At 50.2% G+C, this 21,278-nt stretch overlaps 1 protein-coding gene across 2 annotated transcripts in view; it reads left to right on the forward strand.

Moving 5' to 3' along the window:
- Window positions 1-21,278, forward strand: part of TCEA3 (transcription elongation factor A3) — a 29,649-nt gene continuing 8,371 nt past the window's right edge. Inside the window, exons 1-7 of one of the 2 annotated variants that reach the window (XM_043992217.1) lie at window positions 1-185; window positions 6,093-6,155; window positions 7,531-7,636; window positions 11,438-11,582; window positions 13,333-13,428; window positions 19,855-20,018; window positions 20,556-20,612. In XM_043992217.1, the coding sequence (XP_043848152.1) occupies window positions 117-185; window positions 6,093-6,155; window positions 7,531-7,636; window positions 11,438-11,582; window positions 13,333-13,428; window positions 19,855-20,018; window positions 20,556-20,612 (700 nt within the window). In that variant the 5' untranslated portion in view covers window positions 1-116. The remainder of the gene's footprint in view (window positions 186-6,092; window positions 6,156-7,530; window positions 7,637-11,437; window positions 11,583-13,332; window positions 13,429-19,854; window positions 20,019-20,555; window positions 20,613-21,278) is intronic. The other variant, XM_043992218.1, reaches the window with a different exon arrangement.

Here is a 21,278-nt window from a genome sequence, read left to right on the forward strand (position 1 = left end):
TGTCAGCCTTGGCCACCGACCCGGGAGCCCGACGGAGGCAGAGGACCCCCTGGCCGGGCCTGGGCCGCATCGCCCGCTCCCCCCGGCCCCCGTGAGCCCGGGCAGAGGCCGCCGGCATGGGGCAGGAAGAGGAGCTGCTGCGAATCGCCAAGAAACTGGATAAAATGGTGTCCAGAAAGCACACGGTGAGCTCTGGCTGGGTTAGGCGGCCCCCACCCCCGCCCGCCCCCGGGGCCCCGGCTCCGAGCGCGGAGGCGCCCCGACGGGGGGCCGCCCCGACGGGAGGCCGCCGGCAGCCAGAGCCGCCGAGGACGAGGAGCAGCGGCGGGAGCCGGAGCACGGACGAGAGCGGCGCCGAGCAGAGCAGAGCGGAGCAGCGCAGAGAGCCTCTTTCCTCTGCCCTGCCCTGCCCTGCCATGCCCTGCGCCGCGCTGCACGCAGCCCCCGGCCCGCCACGCCGCCGCCGCCGGGGACCCCCGGCCCGCCCCGCGCCCCCCGCAGCCCCGCAGCCGCGCGCTCGGAACTACCCCAGCCCCGGGCGCCCCCGCGCCTCCCCGGGCGCTGGGGAGGGGGCCGCGGGCTCCCTTCGGAAACTTTCCCTGCCCTCGTGGCGGGATGGGCGGGGGGGGGGCGGCCCCGGGAATGGAGGAGCGCCAAGACCGAAGAAGGGGCTGCGGGGGGGGGGGGGGGGGAGACTTGGTCGGGAGAAAGGGCGCGCGCGGGCTAGAATGGAAGCCCCCGGAGGGCAAGGACTTTGTTTCGCTTTTGTTACCCACTCCCCTGTCCGTAGCTCAGAGCCTGGCATATGTAGTAGGCGCTTAATAAATATTTGTTGGTTTGGATCGGCTCGGGATGGGGAGGGAGAAGGAGAAGGGGAGGTGCGGCGGGAAGGGATGAGGGGAGTGGAGGAGGGGGCCCGAGGGCTCCTCTCCGAAACTAGCCCTTGGCGCGGTCCCCGGGTGGGGCCCTGGGCCGGGGGCCATGGGCCGAGCTGGGAGGGGGGTGGGGGAGGGCAGAACAGGTGCTGGGCAGATATAGCTCGCTGGGTCGGGGCCCCAGCCCCCGTCCTAGCTGGAGATGGTGGGGAGGGGAGAAGGGGAGGCCGGGCTGGGCTGGGCGCAGGGCCAAGCGGCTCCAACCCGCCCGCCAGAGTGGCTGGAGCAGGCGCGGGGAAGCAGGAAGAAAGTTTCTATCCCTGGGGGGAGGGGTGTGGAGAGAGCCGGCCTGGGGGAGGGGCTGGGGCCGAGCTGGGGGGGGGGAGGGGGCTGCGGAGGGAAAGGGGAGACTGAGATTCCTTTGGGGGAAGTGAGCCCGGCCCTTCCCCCACCTCCAACCCGCGCGTACACGCACTCACACACACACACACACTCTCCCTTTCTTTCCCTCTCTCCCCTCCCAAATTTGGAGCCAGACAGAGCGGGAGCTGAGCTAAGGCCCAGCTGGGAGTTAATGTTTGACTTTCCATCTGCTCTTTGCCTCGGCTCAGACGGCCAAAATAAACTTGGCCGGGGCCGGAGCGGGCCGGGGGCCGAGCTGGGGGCTCCATGGGGCCCCAGCCAGGGGCGGGGTGGAACTGAGTTAGAGAGGTCCCTTGGTCAGGGGCCCTTGCGTCCCACCCTGTTTTGGGGAATGGGTTGGACTCTCCCTTGGCAACGGGCAGCAGGCTCTCCGTAGCTCGGCCAAGGCGGGAAACTCCCTCTTTGTCAATTTCCTCGGGGTCCCTAGGAGGAGCTGGGGAGTGAGGGAGGCCCGGAGGAGCCTTGCCTCCGTCCGCCTCCGTCCCCCTCCGTGTATGCACCCACTCAGGCTTCCAGCACAGAGGGTGGGGTCTGCTCTAGTGGCTGCAAAGAGGAAGGAGGGGTAAAGCAATAAGACCAAATTCTACCACGTTGCATCTCAGCCTGGAACATGCGTACGAAGATACTCACACACGTACACACCTCCCCCGTCCCCCATCCATCCATCACATCCTAACACAAGCCCGCGTTTTCACCCACCCAATCCACTGCAGGCTTTTCTCAAAGGAAGGAAATCATCGGAGCTGGAGGGTTGCCTGTCTACCTTTAGGGCAGTTCTGATTGCCAGATTCTTTTCTTCTATCTTCCCTAATGCCGCCAGACTCCTAGAAAACTGTGTCTACCCTGGCTGCTTCTGCCTTCTCAGCAGCCTGGGCTTTTCGGTTTGCACCCATCATCCTACTGAAACTGCCCTCTCTCAGTGGATGCCCGGGATCTCCTCACCGCTAATCTAAGGCGCGGGTTTAACCAGGTCACTTTACTGCCCCCCTCCCCAAGATTTCGGGTGGCTCTCTATACTACTTCTAAGATAAAATACAGATTCCCTATCCTGGCATTTAAAGGCCCTCCATAGAGGTGGCTCTACGTATCTCAATGCCCTGGAAAGACTTGGATTTAGAGTGGTGCGATTTATTGCAGGTCAGTTTCTTCCTCTATAAAATGGGGTGAGGTGTGCCGAACTAGATGTTCTGTAAGGACCTCTCCATCTTAATTTCACCCTCTGCTAGCCAAAAAATGTACTGTCTTCTTGCTCCTTCACCGGCACAAGGCTGTTCCCCAGGCCTAGGATGCACTCCTTGGGACCTGCTTCTCAAGACCCAGTCTAATACAAAGTTTTTCCAGATATCCTTAGGTGTGAGTGCTCAGCCCTTCCTTGTATTGACTTTCCTGTAGGTCATATTTCCCACTAGAATTGTAAATACCTTGAGAATAGAGACTTTCTGTGCTCCTAGAATCTAATAGTGCCTTATTCATATGTAAACACAGACATATAGACCCATGTACACATAGAGATGGTGGGGTGAGTGTTCGTGCTGTTGATGCCAGTGGTTTCATCTGTTTGGAGAAATCCCAACGCGGAAACCCCATCCACCAACTCGGATGGCACAGTTCCTTTGTAATTTAAAATCTGAGTTTAAAGGCTTTCTTTGTAATCACACAGCCCAGCATGTGTCAGAGTTGGGCTTGAACTTAGGTCTCTCTGACTCCATGAGGATCCCCTCTCTGTTGTTTACCTTAGACACACAGTAGGTGCTGAATTGGATGGAATAAAACATGAAATTGAATGGGGGTGGGGGGTGGGAATGAGGCAAAGTCCAACTGTCTCCCAGTGCCACATGATGCAGGTCAGTGGGATGGAATCATAATTAAGTGACATTGATCTAGCACATAGCTGAGCTCGGTCTGAAGAGTCGCAGTAACCCAGTGAGGGTAGACAGTTCTTATTTCACAGGTGAGGAAGCTGAGGCTCAGAGGTGACTATTTGAATGTGATCCTTACAACGTGGCCAGCTAAGAGGTATGATTGAAAACCTCTGGTTGTTCCCCAGCTTTTAATTGAGGAGGCCTGGAGTTTCTGTTATGCCCTACAGTCACAGTGAGAAATAACTGTGGTCAAGCATTTGGTCCCTGAGGAGGTATTTTAGTATGAAAACATCTCAGTCCACGGAAGAGGGCGAGGTGCTAGGAAAATCCTAATTGGTGTTCTGTGTACAATGCCGGCATTATCCAGTGTGCAGGACTCAATCAGACTCATTATAAGCTGCTACATTTACCTTGGCTGTCGCTTCTGGGTCTGGGCCCTCCGAAAGGCTGGCCAATTCAGCAGTCACGAAATTTACCCAGACTTTACTTTTCCACCCGTCAGCCCACGTCTGGCTTGTGGTCTTTTTACCATTGGGCTGACGTTAAGAGAATAAAAAGTTCCTTGAGACATCCGTTTGACCTGAAGCCAGCCCTTCCTTCCCTCCTTTGGACATCCCTTATACCAGTGGCTCCTTATTCACAGATCTGGCTGTGGCATTTTTGTAGTCTAAAATCTTTACCGGCTAAATACTGCTCCATAGCAAAATGCAGACATTGCTGCTGGGTATATCACTGCCTCAGCTTACCCTAAGCCAAAACTCATGTAGATGGCTCCAAGGCCTTTCCACCTCTCATTCTCTCTGTTTCTCTCTCCATACCTTTACCCATGATGAGCCTACTTCCTGTAGGCTCCCTATTGAAATAACCTAACTCATGCTACTTCCTTCAGAAGTCCACCTTGTTCCCCTCTTTAATTACCTTTTCCCAGTAGATTTGATATCACACTTTCAAAAACACCCCCAGTTGTATTCATCACGTATCGTTTTCTAGCATGGGAAGCAGATAGCTTTGGAGCTAGGAAGACCTGGGTTTGAGTCTTCTAGCTAAGTGACCCTGAACAAGTCAGTTTACTTCCTTAACTGAGTTGCAGAGATAGCGTTAGGCTGTATTGTTGGGGGGAGTGCTCTCTACCAGTAGTAACACAGATTTAATCTATCTCTGCATGGATTGTCTCATCTAAACTTTATCTCTCTCAATAACTAAGGGATCTGAACATAGTATGGTTGTCTAATAAACTTGTTAATTTACCTGGTCACCTACACACACATATATGAACTGAAGCGGGTAATGCACATGCATGTCCATAAATCACATGGGACAGATACACACTTCGAAAAGAATTTGGTCATTACTTCTGTGAGTTAAGTTGAGTGACATTGAACAAGTGGCTTCTCTCAGCCTCAGATTCCTCCTCTGCAAAATGAGGGGGCTGGACCAGATGATCTCTAAGGGCCTGGGATTATCAGATTTAGAATTGGGAAAGACTTTGGAAATCATTTTAGCCCAAACTTTTTTTTTTTTTTGGTGAGGCTATTGGGGTTAAGTGACTTGTCCAGAGTCACACAGCTAGTAAGTGTCAAGTGTCTGAGGCCGGATTTGAACTCAGGTTCTTCTGAATCCAGGACCAGTGCTTTATCCACTGTGCCACCTAACTACCCCCAAATTTTTCATTTTACACATGAAATTGAAGTTCCTCCGGTCTAGGACATGTTAAGTCCTAAAATCACTCTCTGTGTCCCCAGGTCAACTTTGACATTCTGGGTTCTAAGGGCCCTCTCAGCTCTCACATTCTGGGTTGTAAGGGCCTTCCCCAGCTCTCACATTCTATGGTCCAAGGTTCTTTTCTGCTCTGTCCTAAGTTCCCTTTAAGCCCCTGTATGTGATGATAGTTACTCTGAAAATGGATAGAAGCTCTATGAGAGACTCCTTAGAGTAAGTTCCAAGTGGCCCAGCAAGGGTATCTTGGTTGGCAGACCTGTTTTTTCCTTTAAAAGGAGAGTGAGAAGGAGCTGTATTAGGGGCTGGAATCTGGAGTTCAAGGTTAGCCGAGGCTCTAGGTGACTTTGCTTCTTGTGATTCGTGGACCCATGGAGTCCAGAGGTGGGCCTGTTGTGGCTCTGCTAAGAGATGGAATCCATCCAATTCAACTTATACCTGAAAAGGGATCCCCACTGCACAAAATCTTCATTTGTTTCTGTTTGAGGCCCTTGGGTGAGGGAGAGACAGCTCCGAGTGTTAGGAAGCTTTCTCTACCTTCAGACCTCCATCTGCCCCTTGGCCATTCCCGGGGATTCTTGCTGGGTCTGTCCTTGGGGGGCTGGGGGGAGGAGCACATCTGATCCCACTTCTGCCCAACACCATGGATCTAAAGCTGGAAAGGAGACCCCAGGGACCATCTAGCCCAAGCCTCCTCTTGTCTACGTGAGGAGCCAGGCCCAGGGAAGGCTTGCCCAAGGTCACACAGGTCCAATCCAGAATTAGAAGCAGGATTCACACCGAGGCATTTGATAGCCTTTCAGATGCTTGAAGGCGCTATCATGTCACCCCTTCGCTTCAGAGAGTGTCTGATCCCACCCTTCAGTTGAGAGGAGCAATGACGTTAGATGGGAGAGTACTGGATTTGGGACGGGAGACCACAGTGGGGGTTCTGACCCTTGCCAAGTCACTAACTTGGTTAATCCATGGGATGTTCCACAGCTTTAAGCCTCAGCTTTCTCACCCGTAAAAGGGGTGTTACATTTACCTTAACCACTTCACGAGGTGGCTGTGAGGAAAAGTTACTGAAATGGGGCTTGTTATTATGGATGGAGAAACTGAGGCACCTCCCCACTTACCCCACCTTTCCTCATTTCCCTTACTTGTCTGTATCAGGGGTCATTTGAAATTCACCGGGGGTCAGGGTACATGATACTGACTCAGTGCTCTCCTTCAGGAAGGAGCCCTGGATCTCTTGAAGAAGTTGAATGGCTACAAGATGTCAATCCAGTTACTGCAGGTGGGCAGCTTTTGACAGGGCTAGAACCTGGTTTGGGAGGCTATGCAGGAGAGAGCCTGGGAAAGGGTGGGACCTTTCAAGAGAAAATGAGTGGGGAGGGGGAAGGAGAAACCCTGTTAGAGGGGCCTTGTGGGACAGAGCCAGGTGGGGGTGGGCAGCAGGAAATCCTTGGTAGAAAGACCCTTCAGAAGAGGCTCTGGGTAGGAAAAAGGTCCTGAGTGAGGGGCCCTGCAAAATATCTCTTAGAAGAGAGAGTCTGGGTGGAAAGGGCCTTATGGGAGAGAATGGGGCGGGGATCTCCATGCTATATTCTCTTTGGAGAGCCCTAGGGAGGGTACCTCATAAGGGGAAGCCTGGGTGGGGAGGCCCTAAAGGAGGGATTCTGGGTATAGAGAGCCCTTTTGGACGGAGGGTCCTGAACACCCCTCTCTATTTTGAGAAACTCTGTGGGTGGCATTCTGGGAACCTAGCCCCTAGGGAAATCAATTAGCATCAGAACCAGGCACTCCGAGGTCAGGCTCACTTCCAGGGGAGGTTGGAGGCAGCATTTTTTTTCCCAATGTACCCTGTCCTTTCCCAGTCTGGCCCCACAGAATGTGGGGCCTGACTCTGCCAGGGAAGCCCCATTGTTCTCAGAGCCCTCCTTCCCGGGCCAGTTCTTTGGCCCCGGGGACAGTATTTCTAAAGGGATATTGTTCTTGCTCTCCGCTCTGTCCTGTGGGTGACAGTAGAGCCTCAAGCCTTCCTTCATGCTGGACTCAGGCATTTCGTTTTTGGCCATTGTTGGGGGAAAGGGGGAGAGTGTCAGGCCTTCAATCAGTGCTCATCAATTAGGAAAAGATTATTGATCACTTAATATGTGCTGGGTATGAGGGATACAAAGAAAAAAAAATCCCGTTGTTTCCTCCAGAGAAATGTAGGCCCTTGACTTCAAGGAGCTTACATTCCTCTGATAGAGAACATGTGCACATATAAGTAGATATAAGGTCAATTTAGGGAGATGGGAGCCCTAGCTGTTGGGGAGATCTGGAAAGGTTAATTCAGGAAGTAGCGCCTCCTATCAGGCTGGAAGACAATTAGGATTCTAATAAGCATCAATAAGCATTCCAGGCCCAGTGGGAACAGCCTGTGCAAAGGCTTGGAGATGGGATATTAAGGTCCAGAATCTCAGTTATTGGTTAGTGTTGGGGGCCAGAGCTTTAGTCAGTGTTATCGCCCCAGAGATGGGTGTTGAGCCAGTACAGCAACTCTTGTTATGAAGGTATCTTCTCCAACCTTGATGAGCATCCTTTGTCAGGTACCTGCTCTAGCCTCCCCGCACGTAGGGCCAGGTATGGAGGCTGGAGTCGATTCCTGAATCTCTTTGTTCTTCCAGACCACCAAGATTGGGATTGCCGTCAATGGGGTCCGTAAGCACTGCCTGGATAAGGAGGTGGTGGCGTTGGCCAAAATTCTCATCAAGAACTGGAAACGGCTCCTGGGTGAGGGAAACCCTTGGTGCACCCACCATCTCAAGCACCAACATCTCCTGGGGTCAGAGCCCCCAAGTCCCTGGCAGGCCTAGGGCCTTGTGCCTCAGGCTCTTTTAAAAGGTTCCTAAGAGAGTCCACTGAGACTTGGGAGCAGGGGAATCACTTTTATTTATTTATTTTATTGGGCCAAAAGTTGGTATTAGTTCCCTGTTTTAACCACATGCATACATACACACATGGGTGGTTAGGTGGCACAGGGGATAAAATACCAAGCCTGGAGTTAGTAAGAATCATCTTCATGAGTTCAAATCTGGCCTCAGACACTTACTTGCTGTGTGACCCTGGGCAAGTCACTTAACCTTTACTTTCCTCAGTTGCCCCATCTGTGAAATGGGGATAATATACCTTAGTGGGTTGTTGTGAGGATTCAATGAGATAATATTTGTAAAGCACTATATACATGCTAGCTGTTAATATTGCTTTATCCATCATGCTATGGTGCCTCTCAGAAAACAACAAGAACCTCACCTACAGCACCCCGTATTCCATGGTGGTTTCCCATCCAAATACTAACCAGTCAGACACATTGAGGTTGGCTTGGCTGTATGCTTTTACATGGACACAAATCCGTTCACGCCTTGTACAATATATTATACACATATGACACACCAAGAACCATCATTTGTTGATGTTCAGTCATTTTCAGTCATGTCTTACTCTTGGTGACCCCATTTGGGGTTTTCTTGGCAAACATACTGGAGTAGTTTGTCATTTCCTTCTCCTGCTCATTTTACAGATGAGGAAACTGAGGCAAACAGTTAAGTGACTTGCCCAGGGACACACAGCTAGGAAGTGACTGAGGATACTTACAGATGAGTCTTCCTGACTCCAGGCCTGGCTCTATCCACTGCAGGCCCCTAGGTACCAGAGCCATAATTAGCAAAGGGAGAAAACTGAGGCTCCCAGAAACTTTGCATCTCACTAAGATGAAATGATCTGCCAAAGGTCATCAGAGCTTCCTGCCTCTTAGGTCCAGGCTTTTTATTGTCCTCTGATGGAGAAGATTAAGAGCAGATGGGGCCCTGTGGCAACACACCCTTAAGTGACCTTCCCTGCCTCTCCCTGAGTCATAAATTCCAGGGCAGCCTGTGATGCTAGATGGAGCTTTAGGGGTCCCTCCAGCTCACAGGCCCTGGGCGGGAGGGGGCGGCTCTTCCTGCTCTTAGCGTAATCTGCTCCTGGCTCTCTCTGCTCCCTCTGGCTTTTCTCCTTCCAGTAATCCTTCTCTGAATTATTTCTTTGTTCATTAGTACAAGAGAGGTTAGGGGATTGGGACAGAGAGAAAATCCCCATATGTCAGTGGGACTGCTTTGAAACAGCTCTGGTAACTGGTCAGGTGAGGACGGAGGTCCCTACAAAGGGCTGACCACTAAGGAATATCAAGTGTTTGCCAGGCCCAGTGCCGAGGGTTCAAGGCCACAGAGAGGAAGACAAAACAGGCCCTCTCCTCAGAGTGGGAGGGAATATGGGGGCATGCAGAGAACTCACGGTTCTCACTCAGGGGTATGTACTCTCTGGGCCAGTCCGCCTCAGTTTCCTATCTGTAAAATGGGAATGATATACCATATGGAATCATATGAGGTCCTTTGCCAACCTTACAATGCTATATAAATGCTAGCTAGAATTTTTACTAGTGTGATAGAACAAAGAAAAAAATTCAGACAAACTAAGGAAATTTGAGAGGGTGTGTATGTGTGTGTGTGTGTGTGTGTGTGTGTGTGTGTGTGTGTGAGAGAGAGAGAGAGAGAGAGAGATCAAAGGGAATTAGAATCAAGGAAAGCTTCCTGGAGGAGATCGTAGGTGAAATAGGCCTTGAAGGATTTCAACAGGTAGAGATAAAGGTTTGGTTTAGTCAAATTCCTTTGTGTTCTCCAGTTGAGAAATGATTGTAGCATGAAGAGAGGGGTCACCTAGCAGACCCCTCCCATCAAGCTAGGGAGCCTAGATGGTCCCTGCCTATTTAGCCTGACCAGCCCTGCTAAGGGTACTCTGCAGATCAAGGCTTTGCCCCTGACCTGCTGACCATGCTCACTGTTAACACAGGGGATCTGCTCCAACTTCACCTGTTATTGGTTAGCACAATGCCTGGCACATAGTAGGTTCTTAATAAATGCTTGTTTCCTTCCTTAGCACAGTGCCTGGCACATAGTAGGCTCTTTTTTAAAAGTGAGGCAGTTGGGGTTAAGTAACTTGCCCAGGGTCACACAGCTAGTAAGTATTAAGTGTCTGAGTCTGGGTTTGAACTCAGGTCCTCCTGAATCCAGGGCCCGTGCTCTATCCACTGTGCCACCTAGCTGCGCCATAGTAGGCTCTTAATCAATGCTTGTTTCCTTCCTTCTTTCCTTAGCACAGTACCTGGCACATAGTAGGCTCTCAATAAATGCTTGTTTCCTTCCCTAGCACAGTGCCTGGCACATAGTAGGCTCTTAATAAATGCTAGTTTCCTTCCTTCCTTAGCACAGTGCCTTGGCACATAGTAGGCTCTCAATAAATGCTTGTTTCCTTCCTTCCTAAGCACAGTGCCTGGCACATAGTAGGTTCTTAATAAATGCTTGTTTCTTTCTTTCCTTCCTGTACCACTTTTCCCATCCATTTCCTCCCCAGGATGACTTCTGTCCTTTTCCTCTCCTGACTGATGTCCACAGTTCTTACTTGGGCTAGCTTGACTTTGTCTGGTATAGGATAACAATCGCTAGAATTTATAGAGTACTTTAAAATTTGCAAAAGGACTTTCTAAATATCTCATCTGATCCTCAAGACAACCCTGGGCTGTAGATGCTCAAATCCCCGGTTTACAGATGCCGATATTGAAGCCGACTTGCCCTGGGGTCACACAGCTCATAAGTGTCTGAGGCTAGATTTGAACTTGGGTCTTCCTGACTTGAGGCCAGCACTCTGTCCTCCTGGCCAATTAACTTCTTCCCTATTTGGCATCTCCTCTGAACAGGTCTCTTTTACTCTCTGAGACCAGGATCCATATTGCTAACCTGCCCTGTAGTCCGTTATGCTCTTGCCCTGGGCTCTCCATCTTGTCTTAGAGAACTTCAGATGGAGGCTGGATGACCTCTGACATCACACGACTATTGATTTAGAGCCAGAAGGGGCCTCAGCAGCCATCTGGTCCAACCCCTTCGTTTTACAGACGAGGAGACTGAGGCACGGCCAATCCAACTGAGATTTTCTGACTCTCTTGGCCCTTGGGCTACTCCATTGGAAAGGAATAGGTGTGTTTCTATGCTGTAAAATCAAATAGTCTCCTGGACAATTTATTGAAAAGTGCCAGGATTGGTGTTAATTTATTTATCCCCTTCTGATCCGATAGGGCCTTGAAATTCCCCCCTCCCTGTCTCCTCACCCTCCAAGTCTCTGGTCCTCAGGAATCTCACTATCTCTGCTCCTCTCCAGCCCCTGCTAGGCCCTTGACTTCAGCCAGGGTAACCGTTCTTGTGTCAGGCTGTTTGCCCACTCCATCCTACTACCCAGACCAGTTTTTAGGTCCTTCAACCCGGTGAACTTGGGGGCCTTGGTGACCACCAGGGGGCGCTTTCTGTCTGCTGAGCAGTCCCATCCATAGCTGCTAGGTCTGATTTCCCCAGCCTGTCTTACATCCCTATTTGTATTTCCCAGGTGTGGAAACTGAGGCAGTGAATTCATTCAATGAACAGTTATAGAGTACCTCCTGTGAAGAGGGCTGTTTGAGACACATCCAGGGGTTATAGCTAGGTGACAGCACAGTCTATTTCCTTCCAGATGCCCCTGAGACCCCCAAAAAGGAGAAATCGATGGAAAGAGAAAAAGAGAAGAAGAAAGAACAAGGGGTTGATCTTTCTGACTGGAAACCACTGGGGGCCTTTTCCCCGCAGAGCAAAAGCCCAAGGGCAGAGCCCAAGGACAGGTATGTTGCCAGGATGGGGATAATGTGACCACTGTCTGCATCTCTCAGTAATTTGATTGGGACCCGCCCTTTTGGTCCTCACCCCCATCACTTTTGCTATTGGTCTATAGTTTTCTTTCTCTTCGACTTTCCCTGGTATAGGGATCAAGACCATATTTGTGTCTCCTCACTGGCCATGCTGGACCAGTATGGTGGAGGGAGAAACCTCCTGGATTTGGAGACCTGCTAGCTTTTACTACCTTTGAGACCATAGGAAGACACTTTGGGCCTCAGTTTCCTTCTTTGTAAAGTCAGATAATAACACCTACACCCCCTGATTCATTGACTTGTTATGAGTTTTTGCTATTATCATTTCTCAGTGCCCCCTACCAACTTATCTACAAATACTGCCCTGGTCGCACCCAGCTTCAGGGAGTGGGTCTCCCTACACATGAAATGCACATGCCACACCCCTCCTAGCATTTAAGGAGGTAGGATCTCAGGGATAGGGACTGACCTGTGATCCATTGACATATAGGGAAGTCTCAGGTGAGGAAGTCCCCTGCCAATATAGGCTGGCACTTTCTCTATAGTATTACGTGGTTGTCTAGAGCGCTAAGAAGATATGTGACTTGTCCAGGGTCCTACAGCCAGGATATCCCAGATATAAGACTTGAACCCAGGTCCTCCTGGCTTCCAAGTTATAGTTCTATGCCCTATGCATACTGCCTCTCTTAGGGGGTTCCTGAAGATAATGAATTGATTGTTTAATAAAAACAGGCCAGGGGGCAGCTAGGTGGCACAGTGGATAAAGCACCGTCCCTGGATTCGGGAGTACCTGAGTTCAAATTCAGCCTCAGACACTTGACACTAACTAGCTGTGTGACCCTGGGCAAGTCACTTAACCCCCATAGCCCTGCAAAAAACGGGCCAGAGTTTATACAACTGTGATTTCCCCCTTTGCAGTATAGGTAGATCTCCCTCCATAATGTTGCCCCCAGCAGCTCATGTAGGAGCAGCATTCTTTTTTTTTTTTTTAAGTGAGGCAATTGGGGTTAAGTGACTTGCCCAAGGTCACACAGCTAGTAAGTGTTAAGTGTCTGAGGCCAGATTTGAACTCAGGAACTCCTGACTCCAGGGCCGGTGCTCTATCCACTGCACCACCTAGCCACCCCAGGAGCAGCATTCTTAGGCCACTATTTGTTCATTCGTCCATCACCGGAGCATTAATTCCATTCAATAAGCATTTACCATGGGTCCTTCAACCTTAGGATAGTCCCATTTCATTAGGCCACAGGCTACACCCATCATGGCTGATAATTATCAGCTTTGAGTGTCTCTCGCGCTTTCCTTTGGGGACTTCTCCCAAAAGAGACCACCGAGGTTATCTTGTCCAACGCCCCCATTTTACGCGTGTGGAAACTGAGGCCCAGAAAGGTTCACTCAAAAGTAAGAGACAAAGGGGTATTTGAACCCAGGTCCTTGGACCCCCTCTTGCCGCTGCATGGTGCTGATATCATCTCAAACTATTCTGTTCTGTCAAGAGAGACCCTGGAGATTTCAGAGATGGAAAGGACCATGGAGGTCAAATAATTCAGCCCACCCCTCTGATTTACATATGAGGAAAATGAGAATTTGCCCAGGGTCCCGTGAGTTGTAAGCATCCCAGGCAGGACTCAAACACAAGTCCTCTTATTCTGAAGCCAGTGATCTTCCTACAGTGTCTGGTGGTGCTGGTGTTATCCTCACCCCAAATCATTCAATTTTCCAGGAGAGATTCTTCAGAGTCCGGATCTTCCTCCACTGTCTCCTCTCCATCTTTCTCCTCTTCCTCCTCTTCATCTCCTCAGAAGAGGCCAGTGGAGAGGTAGGTACTGCATTCCCCCTGGTCCTGGGGTCTGACTTCATCATCCACCCTTTTCTCTCTCTTTTTTTTTTTAGTGAGGCAATTGGGGTTAAGTGACTTGCCCAGGGTCACACAGCTAGTAAGTGTTAAGTGTCTGAGGCCGGATTTGAACTCAGGTACTCCTGACTCCAGGGCCGGTGCTCTATCCACTGTGCCACCTAGCTGCCCCTCTTTTCTCTTTACTTGATTTGGGATGGAGGGAGCTGGAGCCGGTCTCACATTGGAGAATTAATGTCTCCAGATGTGCCCCATTACAGGTGGGTGGGGTCAGACCCAGACAATCTTGAGCCCTGGAACCCATCTCTGGCTAGAGGGGTGCCCAGAACTCCTCTGCTCTCTTCTTGGACCATCAGGACCTGCCTCCCGCTCTAGTTAGATAAACGGCAGCTGTTATTTTATTGTATTTCAGTTGTTTTTCAGTCTCTTCACGACCCCATCTTGGGTTTTCTTGGCAAAGACACCAGAGCGGTTTGCCATCTCCTTCTCCAGTGGATTAGGGCAAACAGAGGTTAAGTGACTTGCCCAGAGTCACATGGTTAGTAAATGTCTCATGCTGAATTTGAACTCAGGTCTTCCAGACTCCAGGCCTGGTGTTCTATGCACTGAGCCATCTAGCTGCCCACTGACATGTTACCTGTTATACTCTGGGGAACAAGCATCCCTTGTTGCCTTTCCTTTGTATCCTCAGTGCTTAGCATGGTGCCTGCCACATAGTAGACACTTCGTAGCATGTCAAGAAGCTTCTGGGCTTCTTTGCGGCTTCTGGGATCAAATACAAGCTTATCTTTGTTCCCTCCCTCTCTTCCTTCCTTCCTTCCTTCCTTCCTCCCTTCCCCCCCTCCCTCCCTCTCTTCCTTCCTTCCTTCCTTCCTTCCTTCCTCCTTCCTGCCTTCCTCCCTCCCTTCCTGCCCCCCCTCCCTCCCTCTCTTCCTTCCTTCCTTCCTCCCTCTCTTCCTTCCTCCTTCCTTCCTTCCTTCCTTCCCCCCTCCCTCCCTCCCTCTCTTCCTTCCTCCTTCCTCCCTCCCTTCCTGCCTTCCTTCCTTCCTTCCTTCCTTCCTTCCTTCCTTCCTTCCTTCCTTCCTTCCTTCCTTCCTTCCTTCCTTCCTTCCTGCCTTCCTGCCTTCCTTCCTCCCTCTCTTCCTTCCTTCCTTCCTTCCTTCCTTCCTCCCTCCCTCTCTTCCTTCCTTCCTTCCTTCCCCCCTCCCTCCCTCCCTCTCTTCCTTCCTTCCTTCCTTCTTTCCTTCCCCCCTCCCTCCCTCCCTCTCTTCCTTCCTTCCTTCCTTCCTCCCTCCCTTCCTTCCTCCCTTCCCCCCCTCCCTCCCTCCCTCTCTTCCTTCCTTCCTTCCTTCCTCCTTCCTGCCTTCCTCCCTCACTTCCTTCCCCCCTCCCTCCCTCTCTTCCTTCCTGCCTGCCTTCCTTCCTTCCTCCCTCTCTTCCTTCCTTCCTTCCTTTCTCCCTCTCTTCCTTCCTTCCTTCCTTCCTTCCTTCCTCCCTCTCTTCCTTCCTCCCTTCCTTCCTTCCTTCCTCCCTCTCTTCCTTCCTCCTTCCTTCCTTCCTTCCTTCCTTCCTTCCTTCCTTCCTTCCTTCCTTCCTTCCTTCCTTCCTTCCTTCCTTCCTTCCTTCCTTCCTTCCTTCCTTCCTTCCTTCCTTCCTTCCTTCCTCCCTCCCTTCCTTCCCCCCCCTCCCTCCCTCCCTTCCTTCCCCCCTCCCTCCCTCCTTCTCTTTTCCAGCCTGTAGCCCAACACCTGGCCCTTAATAAGTGCCTGACAAATTGACTTCAGTTCACTTTGCTCTCTGGGCCTGTTTCCTCCTTTGTAAAAGGAGGATGGATTGGATGACCTCTGTGGCCTCTAAGTTCACCGAGATGCCTTCATTCCCTCCAGTTGTCCCTCGGCATCGTTTCCTCTTGTCTCGCTGTCCCATCCTTCTCTCCTGGACTTGGATTTGCCCCATTGGGAAGCCAAGTCAGAAGTGGTCGGGATGCAGTGCTCTGTATCCGGGTGGCCAGTCCAGCTCTGGGTGGGGTTTCGAGCCCATCAGAGGATGGATGGTTTCTGCACAGGGGCTTTCATTGGGGTCTTTGCCTCTAGTCTCACCCCACTCCAGTCTGTCCTCTACGCTGGAAGTGTCAGGCTTACTGCCGGCATTTGGCCCACAACACTCTCAAGTGCTACCCAATGTAGATTAAAATGTAATTAGGAAATATTTAACAAAATTAATTTAAAATACTATAATACATAGATAATGTTAATATGTGGTTTTCTAAGTCAACATATGGGCAGCCAGGTGGCACAGCGGATAGAGTACTAGGCCTGGAGTCAAGAAGACCTGAGTTCAGGGGCAGCTAGGTGGCGCAGTGGATAGAGCACCGGCCCTGGATTCAGGAAGACCTGAGTTCAAATCCGGCCTCAGACACTTAACACTTACTAGCTGTGTGACCCTGGGCAAGTCACTTAACCCCAATTACCTCACACACAAAAATAAGACCTGAGTTCAAATCTGGCCTCAGATATTTTCTAGTTGTATGACTCTGGGAAAGTCACCTAACCCTGTCTTCCTCAGTTTACTCATCTGTAAAATGAGCTGGAGAAGGAAATGGCAAATCATTCCAGTATCTCTACCAAGAAAACCCCCAATGGGGTCACAAAGAGTCAGACCGAACAGAATAACAAGTCAATATGTGATTTGGCAGTATGTTTATATAAAAGTTTGATTCTACCACTTTATGCTGATGTCAAAATGATTTTCCTAAAGTCTAAGTCACCTTCCCCACCTCAACGACTCCAGTGGCTCCTTATTGCCTAGCTATAAATCCTTTTTTTGGCATTCAAAGTTCTTCACCACTTGGTCCCTTCCTGCCTTTGCAGGCTTCCTATGAGTCTCTCCCCACAGTATATCTTGTTATTGCTATCCTGGCCCACCAGGAACACCATCAGCCCCACTGCCTGCATTTGCACCAGCTGTGCCCGCTGCCTGGCATGCCCTCCTTCTCCATGTCTGGAATCCCAGACTTCCTTTAGCCATCCGCTCTCATAGATCCCCCAGCTATTCAGGGCTTCCTCTCCAAGTCTGACACCTCTGGTGTAAAGGACAGACTGGAAGGGGGCAAGACTAAAGGCAAAGAAAGACACTAGAAACCATGCATCCTTCGATGGGCTCGAAATCCCGCTCAGAGATACCGAGAGAGGGCCGGCCGCCTGGATGCAGAGCAACACGGATGGGACGCTGACCGCTACTGACTTGGCTCTCCAATGTGGCAAAACCCAAGTCCAGGAGAGGACAAGAAGGACAAGAAGAGGTGATGCCGAGGGACGGCTAGAGGAAATGAAGGCCTCTCTGTGGACTCCGAGCTGGAGGGAAACTCAGATGGACCATCTACTCCATCCCCCTTCTGTGATGGAGGGATCTTGTTTGTACCCAGTTATAGTGTGGTGTTTCCCCTATTAGACGTAAGCTCCTTGAGAGCAGGGATTGTTTCTTGCCTCTTTTTGTATCCTCAGTGTTTAGCACGGTGCCTGGCACATAGTAGGTGCTTAATAAATGTTTGTTAACTGACTATCTGATGGGCGCTACTGTCCAGCAGAACCAGAGAACCTGACAAATAACCCTATTGTGTTCTCACGAAGATGTCAGTGCTCCTTGTCCCTGGGTGTGGCTGGTGGCCAGTGACCTTGGCCATCCCGTCAGTCTGAGCGACCTCCCCTGAGTGGGGCCGCTGCTTAAACCTCTTCATTCCCTTTTGTATTTTGGCTTTGTTCCTCCCCCTCCCCACCTTGTGTGGGTAAAGGAAGTCGTCGGGCTGGCCTAACTCTATCCAGAGAGTCTGGTAGCCAGCTGGGTGTTATTTTGTTTTATTTCTGACGGTTGAGTGATCTCTCAGAAGCCTGGACAGAGAGGTAGTGTGGGGCAATGGTTAGAGCTTTGGATTTGGAATCAGAGGACATGTAAGGAGCCCTGAATTCTTATTCTTATTTGACACTCCCTCATTCTTTGAGGGGCTGCTAAGTGGCACAGTGGACAGAGTGCCTGGCCTGGAGTCAGGAAGACCTGAGTTCAAATGCAACCTCAGACACTTACTAGCTGTGTGACCCTGGGCAAGTCACTTTCCCCTGCTTGCCTCAGTTTCCTCATCTGTAAAAATGAGCTGGAGAAGAAAATGACAAACCGCTCCAGTACCTTTGCCAAGAAAACTCTAAGTGGGGTCACTGTATGACCAAACAATAACATTCCTCGACCTCGGATGAGTCCCTGATCTTCTCTGTGTCTTATCTGTCCCCTCCTCAGCAGAGGGAAGGCGGTGGTAGAGGGCCTTCCTTTTAACCTCTAACGTCTCCTCCAACTCTGCTGGAAGCCTATAATTGGATGATTCTGAATACTTTCAAATCAATCCAGCATTGAGAATTTGTTTAGCACCTACTGTGTTCTATACGTGGTGTTGGTCCCTATAGACACAAAGGCAAAAGTGAGACAGTCTTTGAAGTTCTGTGGCTCTCTGGTAGAGAGATGGGTGGCATTTGGCGTCAGGAGCCCTGGGTTCGAGTTCTGACTCTGATACGTGCTGTGTGACATTGGGCAAATCAGTTTCCCTCTCTGACCCACAGTGTCCTCATCAAGAAAGTGAGGTGAACAATAATATACCCTCATTATCTCGCTCAAGGGACTGTGCAGAAGATCACATGAGATGTCTGGAAAGGTCTTTGTAAACCCCAAAGCTCCAGGGATGTGTGAGCCCCCGTCTTTATTTGTCCTCTGATTGTCTCAGGCCCTGGTAGGGGAGAAGATGCTTGGAAATGCCAAGTTGAGATTGGAATCTCAAGAGATTTCTCTCCTCACTCACTCTCTACTCTTCTCTCCTGCAACCGGCCCTCCTCTGACCTCTGCTTTGGGGGAAGCCAGCATTTCAACCCTGAACTGACAGGGCCCCAAGGAGGAAGGTGAAGAAACAGCTATGTGTCTCAGTGGATAGAGCTACTGCACATGGAGTAAGGAAGACCCAAGTTTAAATCCAGCCTCGGACATTTCCTGTGTAAGGGGCTAAAATTCTAGCTAGTCTGTCTAAAATATCTAATGAGTGGTTGCCAATAAATTATAAACTTTAGCAAGAGTTAGACTTTTTTAATGTTTTTGTTTTTGTTTTTTGTGAGGCAATTGGGGTTAAGTGACTTGCCCAGGGTCACACAGCTAGTATTAAGTGTCTGAGTTCAGATTTGAACTCAGGTCCTCCTGACTCCAGAGCCGGTGCTCTATCCACTGCGCCACCTAGCTGCCCCAAGAGTTAGACTTTTAAGCATTTATTAAGGAGAATAAGAATTTGGTGAAGAGAGAAAGAGGCCTAGATTCAGATATCTATCTTGGGGAGACAAAATTCTCTGGCTCCACTCTCCACAAGAGTCCTGGCAAAAGAGAGAGAACCACCCCTTCTTCATCCCACACGCTTCCTGTGAAACTAGGAACATCCCATGCACATGCACACACACACATCTCCAAGCTAATTGGCTGGTAGCCTTGATTGACAGTATTCCTGACACCAGGGAAAGCCGCATGGCTTGCCCTCAGACGCCTTCTCCTCCTGGCGGAGCTTTCCTACAGTAACTCTCCAGCAGGTGGCATCATTCTAGTCATTACACCTGGCTAGGTGACCCTGAGGAAATCACTAAACCTCTGTCTTCTTCACTTTCCCCAACTGTAAAAATAATAAATAGTGCCTACCTCACAAGGCTGTGGAGAAGACCAGATGAGATGATATTTGTAAAACACTTAGCAAGTGCATGGCACATAGTAGGTGCTTAAGAAAAGCTAGTTCCCAGAGTAGTCATTACGTTACTGAATGTGCTACCTTTTCATTTGTGTGTAAGAAATAAATATCTGTCCCATATATGAAAAAAAAAAAAAGAAATACTTGCTCCCCTCCTTTGATGCTTAAGAGAAACCAGGCAGCCTGCATCCTAGTAACCAAAGAAGGTGGAACTGGGAAGAATCTTGGGTTCAGCTTAGCTGGAGTTGTCATGGGTTGGTTAGGTCGGGCCAGGGACTTTGAGATTCATAGGGCAGCTAGGTGGCGCCATAGCCCTGGGCCTGGAGTCAGGAAAACTTGTCATCCTGAGTTCAAATTTGACCTCAGATACTCATGGCAACCCTGGGACATAGATGTGATTATCATCCCAATTTTACAGATGAGGAAAATGAGGATGATGGAGGTTAAGTGACTTGTCCAGGGTCACACAGCTTGTAAGTATCTGAGAATTGGAACGCAGGTCTTTCTGACTCTAGGCCCAGCACTGTTACCCATTGGTACGGAGGCAGCCCCAAAGGGGAGAGAGGGAAGCAGTGATTTGTGGTTCTGGGGAGACATAGCCAGAGGTGACCATTCCTGTTCTCCATCTTCAGATCTAACAGCAGCAAAGGGAAAGTGGAGACCCCAAAGACACCCACTAGCCCCTCTTCCCCTACATTTTCTCCATCGAACTGCTTGTTAGCCCCTTGCTACCTCACGGGAGACTCAGTCCGGGACAAGTGTGTTGAGATGCTGTCAGCAGCCCTGAAGATGGATGGTAAGGGGGTCTGGGCTGGGCCATCACAGGAGTGGGGAGGTGGGGGGAAGGAATTAGCCTTGTCCTGCTTGTCCCTAGAGCAAAGAACAGCGCAAAAAAAATTATGAGGTTTAGATTCTATGGAAAGAGAAACTTCTAAACAAGCTATGCAAATGTAAATTGGGCTGCTTTGAAAGGTATTGAGTTCCCTGTCACTGAAGGTCTTCAAGAGAAGGCTGAGTGACTGCTTGCCAGGCTTGTGTTAGTCTAGCTATGACCTCTGGAGGTCCCTTCAGAGTTTTGGATTCTGTATGATTCTTCAAGGATTGAGGCCAGAAAAAGAGAAAAGAAGCCAGCATTTCCCTGGGGTCAAGGAGGAAAATTCCCCCTAATTCTTGACTTCTGCAAGGGGTAGGGGAGGAGGGTAAAGGAAGGAGCAGTGGCTGGAACACTCTTCTTAATTGCTGCCCCTCCCGCTGGCACACTAGCTGTCCAGTTTACAGTGGGCATCTTTGCCAACAGAGGGTAAAACATGAGTTTTGTGTCTCTTTTTTTTAGGTGATTACAAAGAATATGGAGTCAACTGTGATAAGATGGCCTCAGAAATCGAAGATCATATCCTTTTGTGGGCTGTCCTGGGGGCTTGTCTGACTGGCCTGGTAGGCCCAGGAAAGACCTCTTCTGCCCACCTGTTCTGAGCAGCTGAGGGATGCTTTGAGCAATATGGAGGCTAACGAGCTGACAGCACACAATTATAGGGTGGTCCAGCCTTCACCTTTATGGAGGCCGTGGAGAGGAGCCCCCCCACTGGGGGTGGTGACATAGGGATAGTACTACCAAGTGGCTACATGGACTAGAACAGGAGAGGCATTCACCCTGGGGTGGAAGGGTGCCTCCCTCTCCCCATACACCCCATAGGATCATAGGGAGGTGGTGCAGTGATTAGAGTGCTGGGCCTGGAATTAGGAAGACCTGAGTTCAGATGTGGCCTCAGACACCTACTAGCTGGGTGACCCTGGACAAGTCACTTCACCTCTATCTACCTCAGTTTCTTCATGAGGATTATGATAGCACCTACCTCCCAGGTTGTTGTGAGGATCAAATGACATCATAATTGTAAAGCATTTAGCACAGGGCCTGGAACATAATAATTATTATGTAGCGATGATATATTAACTGTCATTGTCATTTATTATCATAGATCTAGGGCAGGAAAGGACCTCAGAGGTGATCTGGCCCAAACCCCTCATTTTACAAATGAGGAAACTGAGGCACATGGGA

This window comes from Dromiciops gliroides, chromosome 3, assembly GCF_019393635.1.
Source record: "Dromiciops gliroides isolate mDroGli1 chromosome 3, mDroGli1.pri, whole genome shotgun sequence".
NCBI classification, from domain to species: Eukaryota; Metazoa; Chordata; class Mammalia; order Microbiotheria; family Microbiotheriidae; genus Dromiciops; species Dromiciops gliroides.